This window comes from Apaloderma vittatum, unplaced genomic scaffold (genome assembly GCF_000703405.1).
Source record: "Apaloderma vittatum isolate BGI_N311 unplaced genomic scaffold, ASM70340v1 scaffold20254, whole genome shotgun sequence".
In the NCBI taxonomy this organism is placed as follows: Eukaryota; Metazoa; Chordata; class Aves; order Trogoniformes; family Trogonidae; genus Apaloderma; species Apaloderma vittatum.
In genome coordinates this window covers 1-12,238 of record NW_009711198.1, presented here as the reverse complement: position 1 = coordinate 12,238, position 12,238 = coordinate 1, and the positions used below count along the sequence as shown (strand labels likewise).

The window sequence follows — 12,238 nt, the reverse complement described above, 5'->3', positions numbered from 1 at the left end:
GCTGTCTCCAAAGCCAAAAGCTTTTCTTGAAGTTGTTGGGCACAGCACGTTGTGTTACGCGTTACTGTGCTGAACGCTCTCTGTTCGCACACCTACAGGAAGCAGCGCTGTAATGAGCTCTTTAGATGTCAGATGATTAATAAAATTAAATACAATCAACTTGAGCTCAGACTTTAATGATTCAGTGCAGCACGTTGAATATCTTGCTAAATGGGGGCAGCATCTGATAGGAACTAGTCGCAAATTAAAAGCTCCCTCCATTTTAAGGCTGATTTTTAGGTTTTACGCATTTCTTCATCTTTTAATTGCCACCGTTGATTCTGCATATTCTTGCAAGATAGAAGCAGTAGCTAATGTAAGTTCAGTGTCCAGTCATTGAGTAAGAACAAAATTTGACATTCAACCATTTATTTATTCAACCATCTAGTCTAGTGGGCTGCTCTCTCAAAAGGTGAAAAATATTCTTACTTTTGTAAGATAGCCCAGTGGATTATAGTGTATAGTAAGTATAGTTTTTGTCTTGTTTTTTTAATATTACTCCCTTATTTTAATATTTGAAAATATTTGAGAATTATCTATCCGATACTCTGTCCATCCAGAGCATAACTACCATCGTGGTACTCTGCGTTCAGTCCAGCTCCAGGTTGTGTTATGACGTTTTTATTCAAACCTTTGAAGCCTTTTATGTAGCAATACCATCCAGAAGACATAACTGGAGTCCTGGGGTTACAAATGCTTAATTTCCACAGTGCAAAATTTTAAAAAAGGCAAAGGATTCCTTTGAATGGGACTTCAGTAGTGGGAAAACAGTGTTGAAATTCTGCACCCCCTTTAAAATGCATTTTTTTCATCCAGCAAGAACTTCAGAAACCTCTTAGCGTTCTAATTTCTTTTTTTTTCCTCAAAAAAACCCTAATCTAAACTACTCGACTGAATCAGATGATCATAATACGGGCAAGAAATCTTGTTGTTAATTCAGGTCCAGTCATCACCATAACAGAAATTTTTGTGAAATGCACTGTGAAAGAGATAAATCTATATCGGTGGCGCAGAAGTTGTGTTGGTGATAATCATGGTCCTTCTCCAAGTTACAGGAGGTTTTTTCTGGGTTTGTTTTTTTTCTTTGCAACCAATGCAGTCACACCTCAATTTTTTTCTTTTTGCAGGTTTCCGAAACTTACACCTGGACGACCAAATGACCCTCCTGCAGTACTCCTGGATGTTCCTGATGGCTTTTGCTTTGGGATGGAGGTCGTACAAACAGTCGAACGGCAATCTCCTGTGCTTTGCCCCAGATCTGATCATTAACGAGTAAGTGAGACGTGAGCCATTTCCCAGCTTTCTCAGGGTGGTCCTAACCCCCACACAGCATTCCGGGGGTTTTGTGCTTGAGAGGTGAATCACTGGGTGCCACATTCCTGCGGAGATCGCAAGCTGGTCTGTTGTTCACAGCTCTTTTCTCTCTCAGCAGATTGCTTAGCATTTTTAAATAAGTCAAATGAAAGAAAGGTATTTTAGATATTAAGTGTATTTATATCAAGAAGTTTTTGTGGGAGGTGTTTGTACGAAAATATTCCATAGTGTGACTGTTCCTGCACCATTCATTGTGATCGTTCGCTTTCTCAGGGCCAGCACTGTTGGAGCTAAACATGTCTCTGGGATGGGGAGAGAGGTTCAGCAAATTGCAGAATGTTCTCTCTGTTTATGGTATAAAAGTGATGGTGTGGTCCTACCCGTTTCGTAGAGCTCTTGATGGGTTAAACATTTGCTTCTGAGCCTGATGAAAATCTGGCTACAATGATTGCGTTTTCATTCATGTCTCTTTTCCTGTCTTTAAAATTAAAGCAATCCCTATGGCATGCTTAAAGACAGGACTCTTAATATTTGTGTTCCTAGCTTGTTTCAGTATAAGATCTCCCAAATCTTTTCTCTGTTTAAAAAAAATAATTGTTGCATTTTCTATGAGATTAGCCATTTACATTTCAGACTAGTTCTTCTCTGTGTTTATTTATTCCCTTTGTTGTTTCAATGTAAATATTTGTCTGGGCTTTTATAAACTGTAATCATTTTTGTGGAATACTGATTTTTTTTTAAAATAAGAGTGAGGAGCAGATGACAAGGTTAAGGCCCATCTGTGTACTTAATGTTTATTAAAGTTCTTAGAATATGTCTCTGGAGTAAAATAGTCTTTATGTGGTGGAATTGAAATAATTGATGTCACTATTAAGCAAAACACCTAATCTGCTTTAAGTCAGAGGTCTCCTGCTGTTTTATCAGTGGGTCAAAACCACAGAGCTTTACAGCTAAGGAGCTTAAAAAATAGAAAACCTGCAAGGGTAATCCTATTATACTAAATATTAATTCTCAGAATCGTTCTAGTTTTCATATATAAATTGTTTAGCAAAGTGACATTTGTTTTCAATAAAACCCGTAGGCTGAGAGAACTGCAGTTTCTCCTCCAGCGTGCTACAGGTTCCCCATAAAACTCCCGCTGCTCGTAACTTTTTATGAGCCATTCATCAATAAAATGCAGCCGCCTCCGGGTTAAACACGACAAATACTGATTAATACATGGAAGTGCTGCCTGAGCTCCAAGAAGCTGCGGGAGCGCGGGGAGGGCCCGAGGGGCAGCGCGGCTGGGGAACCTTCACCGGGGCTCAAGTGTTGAGTAGAACAAGAGACACCAAGGACATGGAGAGAAGAAGGCGCTCGGGGTTTAACGATGGGCTGGGTCCGCTCTCCCTGCTGGATACAGCACTCAAAAGATGGTGCTGAGGCACAAAACAGCCCCAAAAAACCATCCTGGGGTTTGCTGAGAGCTGCTTTCTGATAGACATCCGAGCGATCTTCCACCAACAGCTCCTTGCCGCCCCTCGAGCTCTTGCTTTAGTGCTTCTGGTGTGCTGGAAACAGGTCCAAGGTAGAGTAATGAGGTAACTGCGTGTAAGAATCAGATACTTAGTAAAACCCGTTAACCATTATAAAATAAATGGGTTAAGGAACTTCCTCTAAAAGTCAAAGGAACTCCATTATTTGGTAATTAGGAAAACTGTAATGTTTAATAGCATTAGAGTGACTTCTCTGGAATAGTTTGGAAAAAAAAGTGAGTTTTCCTCATAAATTTTAAAGGTTGATGCCACTAAACACAGTCACGCATAGTGTTGTCTCTGTAACAATCACAACCTTCATTTTCATTGTCTGAAATCTAGAAGCGTGGTCATTTTTGCAGTTAACTTCAAGCTGTCTGCATCAGATTTTTGGTTTCCTGTTCAGTAGTTTCAGATTCCTGCATGCAGATAAAGAGATATAAATTGTTCAAACTTGTGATTTTTGAGCTCTGCAAGTGACATTTCTACAGGCCTGTTCTTTACATGAACACTTTTCATTTGTAACTACGGTTTTGTTCTGGGTTCGCATCTATCGGTTACTGTTCCACAGCGTTATTTCAGGAGACAACTAGAGCAAAATTAGGTGTCTTTACCCGTATGGTGTTAGAATACAAGAATTCCAGGAGGTCTTCTGTCTCTTCAAGCCGCAGCCTTTAAGTCGATGATGTACTTGTATTTCTTAAACGGAAGGATAAGCTGATTGAGGAATTGGCAAAAAATTTCCACGCCGCACAGGAGCTGCTGGTGCAGCCTGGTGTCAGTTCAGCCTTACAGACTGGTGGCAGATACTCACAGGGGTGGGTGTGCAGTGCTCTTGTGTAGTCTGTGTTCACGCGTCAAACAAAACTCTGTGTGTCACATCATGCTGTAAGTGATAAACGTTTCACTGTGTGCGTCTATATATTCAAAGCTCAGTCGGTGTTATTTTTTAAAATATATTCAGCCTAAAGTCAAATTCCTTTAATTTTACTTACAGTTGGCCCTCAGAGGGGTCACCAGCAAGATGTAGGTGTTAGTACAGGCAGTGCAGATCAGAGATGGAACAGCCAAGCATCTTACCATCACGTTATTTCTTTCTGTGCCTGTGATCTTCACTGCAGCAGTAGACTAGAGTCGGTGTCAAGCCCCTGCCGGTACCTGCAGCTTGCAGCAGGTCGACACAGGTGAGGTGACGAGGGATGGGGAGAACACAGGGCGAGTTGCAGAGCAGTGGTTGCGGAGAAGCAGGTGACGCTTCCGACGTGTCACTGTCAGCTGAGGTTGCGTGGCTGCGGCACACGGCAGCAGAGCTCACGTACTTTCCCCTGGCAGCTGTGTGGTTACAGAGAGGTGCAATTGCTTCTGTTTTCATTTTCTCTGGGGTTCGTATGGGTTTCTAGAAACAGCTGGTTCAGTTTCTGAGCTTTGAAGACCTGTCCTTGTATTTGGTGTTCAGTTTCAGCAGGAGAAACTCTTGTCTTTTGAAGCGTTCTCCAACTCTAGGGGATTTAAGTGGACATGAGTGCAAAATATTTTTTAAGATTGAATTCTCTGAGGGATAATAAGACTTCCTTTAATTCCATGTATGTGCTCAGGCATCTGAGCAACATCTGTCTTCCATGCATTTGTCCTTGCACCAAGCCTGTCCAGTGCTATTCCGCCGTGATTACTACTTGCTTACACAGAGTAGCAAGATCCACTAGCTCGTGTCTGCGCTTTTCAGACAACTCTCAGTAACTGGACTGTACCTAAAGAACCTGTCCAACCCGTCAGGACGTGTTGTCACACTACATTTTCAGCTAACAGATCCTTAGCATTTATAAATATCTTACCAAGAACGCACAAAAAGCTTCCTGGAAAGCGGTGGGTTTGTTTCGCTTGGTGCTCAGGTAGCCTTAGCCGGGGTAGCGCTGAATGCCGCGATTCGTTAGTGCCATCGCAGATTCCTCCGTAATTGAATTTTCTCAGTATTGTCGATGCACTCTGGGATGGGAAACGGAATTACACTCTGTTGTTTCTGAGCCTTAGTCCTGTCATTCAGGGGGAAAAAGAAAAAAAATAATCCGATATATTTGAATAATGTTTATCACATATTGGATGTCCTAAGTTAGGACGTCGGTTGGGCTTAGGCCCCTGTCTTAGCCGTCAGGTGGGGAACTGCGTCGAGGGCTCCAGACCCACAGACCTGGCGCTGCTAATCCTGGGCAGGAACGTGGGGAAGGTCTGGAGCTCCCTGGCGGTCGACGATCTGTTGGCAGAGGCTGCCCAGGGAGGGGTTGAGTCCCCACCCCTGGAGGTGTTTAAAGGGCTGGGGGGGATGGTTCAGGGCTGAGCGGTGTGGGGTAGGGTTCATGGTTGGACTCTGATCCCAAGGGGCTTTTCCAACCTGAGGATTCTGCGAGGGCACTCTCAGGCCGCAGAAGAGCTGCCGCTGCATCGCCCGTGCACGCCGCAGTCCTCCCGCCTGCAGAGCTGGTGCTGCCTTCCCCTGCTCACTGCTGCACGGGAGAACACCACACAGCAGCCAGGGACAGGTTCCCATCTCCAAACCGGGCGGAGGAGAGGGGAGTCGTACTCAGCTCTTCACCAAGGGACGGGCAGAAATGTGTTTTGAGTTATTTTAAGGCTTTGGAAAAAAAATAATTTAGACTTGCATTTCTATACTTCATTTCTGGGTAGAAGTAATGCAGTTTAATGGATTGCTGTGTGACTATTCAGAAAGCTCATCATTTGAGTTTCAAAACAATAATTACCTTTTTTTCTGTGGAGTTATGTCTGGCAGTTTCATGTATAATGTATGTATCTTTTTATAGACGCAAATATATACACGCAAAAAAACCCCTCAATTTAAGTTGTTGAAAAGTTTGGCAGCTTAATAAATCTTAGGCTTTGGGCCATCATTTAGTATTTAGAGATTGTATAAACCTGTGATTTTGTAGTGTTTTGTAACTGTTTCTACCGCTTGTGATTCAAACCGTGCTTTTGTAGGAACCGGCACTATTGCTCTGTCAGCTTCGGGCCTCGTGTACACAAAATTACAGTGAGCAGCAGCAACTAATGCACAGCTGCATTCGTCGAGTAGCAAATGCCGTTTAATTGCTGCCTGGCTTTAGAGAGAAGTTCTTGAAAGTTCCGTGTCTTAGGACCTCGCAGGCTCGTTGCCTTCTTAGCTCTTTGCTCTTCTTGGGTTTGAGGTCACCTCTGTGGTCTCGCTTGTCCTTACACTACAGAACAGCTGTATTGGTGTTATTTGAACAGAAGGAAAACAACAAATTGTTACAGTTTTGTAAGCAATGTTTTATCAGCTCTCTTATTCCCAGAACGTGTTGGGGTTTTTTTCTGAACATTCTTTTATAACTAATTCTGTGGAGCTGGCATCATCTGTTTTTCAGAATACCAGCGCCTTGTTTATGGGTTTTATTCTTTCATAGACTGAGCTGAACCGAGTGACTCACAGCAGTGTTGAAAATCATCACATGCTTTTGTCATAAACATGCCTCCCACACAGGACGCGCGTGTGCGTCCCGTGTACGTTCCATGGGCTTTTGCGGAGCCCAACTCTCCGGTTCCTTTCCGAGGCAGCTGGTTACAGGAGCAGGGGAATATCAGTTACTTAGAGAACAAGAAGGAGATCCAAATCGGGTCTAGACTTAGGGCCGCTGAAGCAGCATCCCTTCCACAGCGATCAGATGCCGCCAGGCAGCCGGTGAAGCCCCAGCTGACAGGAGCGGCGGGCAACTTGCACAGCCTTGGTGTTATCAGAAATCTGCGTCTCTTCGTACAGATTCTCAGACTTGCGGTGACGATTGCGCTTACAGCGGGTAGAAATAAATGACGGGCTGACCCATTTCATAATGTTTGTTTTAACCTCCTGCCCAGAAATGGCAGTAGTTTTACATGAGGAAAACTGCTGAGCCCTGTCGTAGGGTGTGTTTAAATTACTCAATCTGAAATAAGTAAGATGCCCTTTGATACAGCCCGGCGGGGTTAGGAGAAAATTTGCCAAGCGGCCAAACAGTGGCTTCGCGTCAAGTGCCCTGAAAAACATCCTGCAACTGGACATCTTGCGCTGACTCCTGTTTCATGCGGCTTTACCTCGTGTGCACTTCCCATTCTCACTTGCGTATTGAAGTCTAACCTAACGCTGGTGTTTCGGCACGTGCCCGTTGTGTTGGGGTTTCTCGGGGTGCCTGTGGGGGTACGTTATGTAGTGCTTTTGGAGGGCTAAGGAAGGGAGAACTGGAAAAAAACAGCAGCTTTGGAGGAACTTCTGCAGTTTCATAACCAAATCTTACTCTTAACTTATCCTGGGATTCGGTTTTATCTGTGTCTTTGTTTAGATTATTGCATTGAATAGGTGATGTCTTCAGGAAAGGTGACACATCAGCAACGAAAAATGACTTGCTGGCATCACTGTAGAGTGCCTGTGTGGTCATTGCATTTGAAATGTACCGGTTTGCTTGTCTTTTTCTCTACAAAAGTTTATGTGGAAAAGCATAAATCTCTGTTACGCTCTTCAGAATTTAATCTGCTCTTGTTAGTCCCCACCCAACACTGTAATTCTGCGATATTCCCAGTAACCAGCTATAAAAGCACGTGTAAAGAGGATTGTTTTGTCAGGTGAGGCACTACATGAAAGCAGAAGTTTCCATCTTGCTGCATTCGTTAAAAGAGAAAAAAAATAAAAAGAAAAGACAGACATACATAATCTTTGTCGTTCTGATTCCCAGTAAGTGCTTTCAGGATTTTTCTTCGGTTGTCAACATCTTGCAATTTATGGTTAGAAACCTTATTACCTTAGGAAGGTGACAGACTGTAATTGCAATACTGGCCATCTTTTAAGAATGTAAAAGAAATACAAAAAGTATAAAGTCACTTTGAAAATCACAAAGTTCTGGCAAGTTGATGCTACCACTAGTGAGCAAATATATAGTAATGTGAGGTGGACTTCTCAAAGGCAGTGAAATAATTAGAGAAATCTCATCTTCTACTGTATATGTCTTTAATTTTTAGATAGCTAGACTTGTAACTAATTTTTTCATGCTTCTGTTTCTCAGGCAGAGAATGAATCTACCCTGTATGTATGAACAATGCAAACACATGCTTATGGTCGCCCGAGAGCTATCACGGCTTCAAGTCTCCTATGAAGAGTATCTCTGCATGAAAACATTGCTTCTCCTCTCTACAAGTAGGTGAACAGTTAAATACCTCTGTGAACAGCCTAAGTTTAACTCGCCAGTATTGTGAGTGTACGTGTGTAGTTTAAAGTCGTGGTTAGTTATCTCTTCGCAAATAAAAGTCAGAACGTTCTGCTTGGCATCTGATCCTGTGGGGTTAGTGAAGGAAGTTCTGCTTGTAGCAGGCGCAAGATGTTCACGCTAGGATGTTATGGATTGTGTTCAAAACTTCAAGTCCAACAGAGGGGCCTCGTTCAAAATTGCAATTTGAAATTCTTCAAATAGATCTAAAAATCACAAACTGACTGAAGAGTTCGGTACCCAGAGAGACAGGCAAACTTAGGGCTTTGTGCCCATAAAATACTTTAAGAGAAAAAAAAACCCCACAAACTTCACCACTCAAATAAACATTTCTTATCTTTAATATTTCCAAGGAATGAATTCTTACAAACAAAGGGTGCCACGAGCAGTTCCTCCCTGCGCCCATCGCCTTGGCAGCGCGGCGAGGCTGAGCCCACAGCGGGGACAAGGGCTCTTGTCAGAGGAAGCTCTCAGCCCTGCGCTGCCCTGGGCTTTGTAGGAACTTGAAACTTCCCCAAAACTGCAGATTTAAAGCAGTTTCTGAAATCTCGCCCAAAAATTCCTCAAGTGATTTTCAATGTGCTGGAGGCCAAGTTTCCTTACAGGGATTGGAAATTTCCTCAGAGGAATTTCCGTGGCAGAAGTGGCGAAGAGGCAACGCTCCTACTAGAGTTAAGCCCGTTCATGAGTGAAGGGTGACAAGCGCTGACATTAACCGGCAGAAGACAATTGAAGACAAGATATTTTCACATTTCTTCTCGAGAACATACATTGTGTAAGTGGTACATAGTGGAACTGCTGAAAATTGAATAGCTGAGATTTCTATAGCTTTTCAGTCCGTGACTTCACAATTTTAATTTGTTTATTGTGTTTCTGTGTAATTTTTCCAAGAGAAGAGAAAGAGGAGGAGGAATAAGCCAGGAATCCCACACAGGTCTAGACACGTAGCTCACACATAGACACAGCTCACAGGCTTTTTCCGTTTAAATTACTGAAACAACAGTTGACACGTTGTCGTCTGTGCAGACAAGATACTTCGCTCCAGCATCTCTCGGGTGCTGACGGTGTGTGGAGGGTTGGATTTGTTAAGGAAGGGAGTGTGCTCCAGTGGTCTCGTTCCTGCTCTCTTGCCTTCAGTCAGCTTTGTCTCTATTCTCTGTCTTCATCTCTTTCCATTCGCTTCACGACGGCTTCACATGAAGCATCTTTAAGGACCCCCATATGCTTGATTTGTCCTGATTTTTTTGCTAGACCTTGGTTTTTAGCGGGTCCATTCTAGTAGGAGAGCGCAGGCACAGGGTCTCACCGTGGATTTGAGTCTGAACACAGGCATCGGTCCCCCTGCCTTGGTTTCTGCCCCCCAGCTCCTCGTCTGCCCAGCGCTATCTCCATGTCCGAGAAGCTCTGCCCGAGACCCAAGTCCTCCCTCGCTGGGGCAGTCGGCTCGTTGTCTGGGCTCTCTTACTGCCTTGCCTGGACGCGTTATTTGATCCATGTCAGGAGGCTTAGAACTGGATGATCTTTCCAGATCCTTTCCGTGCCAAGCCACCCTGTGATCCTACCCTTGCTCTTCCATCGGGACGCAGAATTTTTATGGAATCTTTCCAATGTCGCATTTTCCAAGACATTGAGAGCACGGGAGCTCCAGCCCTGGTGGTTCTTCATCGAGGTGCTTCCAGGGCTTAGTGTTGTTGCCTCCGTGGTCTGGTTCCCCTCCCTCTATTTCTTGTTGGGTTACCTTCGGGTTTTTTGGTTTTTATTTTGCTAGCAGTCCTTTGTTCAACTGGTCACCTGTCTCACCTTCTGCTCTCTCTGCTTGTCTCTCAGCTGTCATTTCATTAAGTCCAGGTCCTTTTTCTTTTGGTCATTTTTGTGTAACTAACGTAAGAGAGCTTAAAAAATGACACAGCTCGTAGATGTGTAGTGCCTTAAAGGTTCGTATCAATGTTACAGTTCCTAAGGAAGGCCTCAAGAGTCAGTCTCTCTTTGAAGAAATCCGTATGACGTACATTAAAGAGCTGGGAAAGGCCATCGTGAAGAGAGAAGGGAACTCAAGCCAGAATTGGCAGCGATTTTATCAACTGACTAAGCTGTTGGACTCTATGCATGATGTAAGTTCTTAAACGACTGTGGCTGGCATTCCAGATCAGTCGGGGCATGACAGTCATCGCCTTTGCTTTTATTTAAAGGACTAAATATCGGGAGGTGCGGGGGGAGGAGTGGTCACGCTCCCCTGCTGCCTGACCAAAGGCTGACTTGGAAGAGGTGACCATGGTGCTCTCGACCCGCTCTGGCAGAGGACTCCACAGCAGTTACTTTTGTAATTAATATCATTTTCAGTCTCTTCAGTTTCCAAAAGTGGCATTGCTTTACAGTGGAGGAACTCAGGTGTTGCTGATCGTTTTGCAGCAGGAGCCAGAGATGAGAATCTCAAAACTAGTATTATCTCAAAGATGAACTGTTCAGGAATGGTTTGAAATTGCATTAAATTAATGCATCGCTGCTATTTTTAGCGTTAGTTGCAGTTTAATTTTGCGAGGAATTTCAGAATCCAGGCTTTGACCTTGTGCGGGATGCGCTCGAAATGGAGCGTGTAGCACCAAATAGCCCGGGGAGTCTTTAAGCTGGGTAAGGCAAGGGAAGCCTTGAGACCTCAAAATTGCTTTTTTTTTTCCCCTTTGCTATTGTATCAAGCACGTGGGAAGATCTGATAAACTTACCTCTGTGCGTGGTATTTATGTGCTAGAACGGGAATCGATAGAAAATCTAGAAGGGGGGATGTCGGTGAATAGTTCTTCTGTCCGTGTCGGTGTGAAAGTAACACTTTGCTTTCTCACTTGTAGGTGGTTGAAAATCTTCTGAGCTTTTGCTTCCAAACATTTTTGGATAAATCCATGAGTATTGAGTTCCCAGAAATGTTGGCAGAAATCATCAGCAATCAGATACCAAAATATTCAAATGGAAATATCAAGAAGCTCTTATTTCATCAAAAGTGACTGCCTTAACACAAAAGGGTTGCCTTAAGAAAACGTCAAATGATAGCTTTTTCTTTTATTTTTGTTTTGTTTTTTTTTGGTAAAGGAAAAACCTACAGAACTTGTTAATTTTGTCTGTGCAGCAGCATACCTTTTGTAATTATGCACTACATGTGGTTTACAGAGGGCCAAGATTTAGGCTATAGAAGCAGTGGGTTTCTCACATTTGGTAAATAATTGGGGAGAAAGGAAAATAAATCTTATTCGTCAGAAATTTTTTCTCTCCCCTTGTGCAACATCCATGGAAAAACCACCGGTGACAAGATCTGATTACGAACATTCTCTTAATTAATTTCTGCAGTTGGCTGGAGACAATTTTCTAGGCTTTTTTTTTTTTTTTATGCAAAGTGTTTTGGATTATTTTTTTTTTAAAGTTAAGGTAGCATTTTGGTTTATGCATGTAACCTGAAGAAAGTTTACAAGTGTATATCAGAAAAGGGAAGTTGTGCCTTTTATAGCTATTACTGTCTGGTTTTAGCAATTTCCTTTAACTTTATATACCGTGAACTAGGCTTGTTCATTTTTTCTTACATAATTTTTTTGTAATACTTCAAGATGCCTATTGTACAGCTGGTTTTTTAAGGTGGGGCAGCTCGTAGCTTTCCTAAATGACCTCTAGACAGTAACCCTTGAGTATATTCGTGTGACAATGGGTTGGGCTTTTCTAACCGAGTAGCTTTGAACCGTCAAAGTGACCGTTACAAATTAGGCATTTTTTTAAGGGCCAGGGTGGGTGGGAGGACGCTCTCAAATCTCATATAAACGGATGCGAAGGAAACAAAACACTTTTGGTATGTGCGCAAAAGCGTCGGATATGCAGATTCAAAGAAAAATTCAGCCAGTCCTAACTGGATGTAAACGAGCAGGTTATTTTGTATATTGAAACAGAAAAAAAAAAAAAGACAAAAGCCTGATTTTTTGCATATAATGCACCAGCCATAACTACCAGAGTCATGGGCTGCATTGATGCCAAGAAGATCAGTCCTGACTGCCCATCAGGAAATTTTCAGGAAATATATGCAGAGCTTCAGAAAAGTTTACTTCTCGGTGGAGTTTTCTACGCGCTCGGATCTGTCGT

At 43.1% G+C, this 12,238-nt stretch overlaps 1 protein-coding gene across 1 annotated transcript in view; it reads left to right on the top strand.

Moving 5' to 3' along the window:
• LOC104272555 (glucocorticoid receptor-like) overlaps window positions 1–11,603 on the top strand; it is a 34,804-nt gene extending 23,201 nt beyond the window's left edge. Inside the window, exons 5-8 of the mRNA XM_009867577.1 lie at window positions 1,167–1,311; window positions 7,925–8,055; window positions 10,079–10,236; window positions 10,969–11,603. Coding sequence (XP_009865879.1) covers window positions 1,167–1,311; window positions 7,925–8,055; window positions 10,079–10,236; window positions 10,969–11,121 — 587 coding nt within the window. The 3' untranslated portion in view covers window positions 11,122–11,603. The remainder of the gene's footprint in view (window positions 1–1,166; window positions 1,312–7,924; window positions 8,056–10,078; window positions 10,237–10,968) is intronic.
• Window positions 11,604–12,238: the final 635 nt, after the last annotated feature.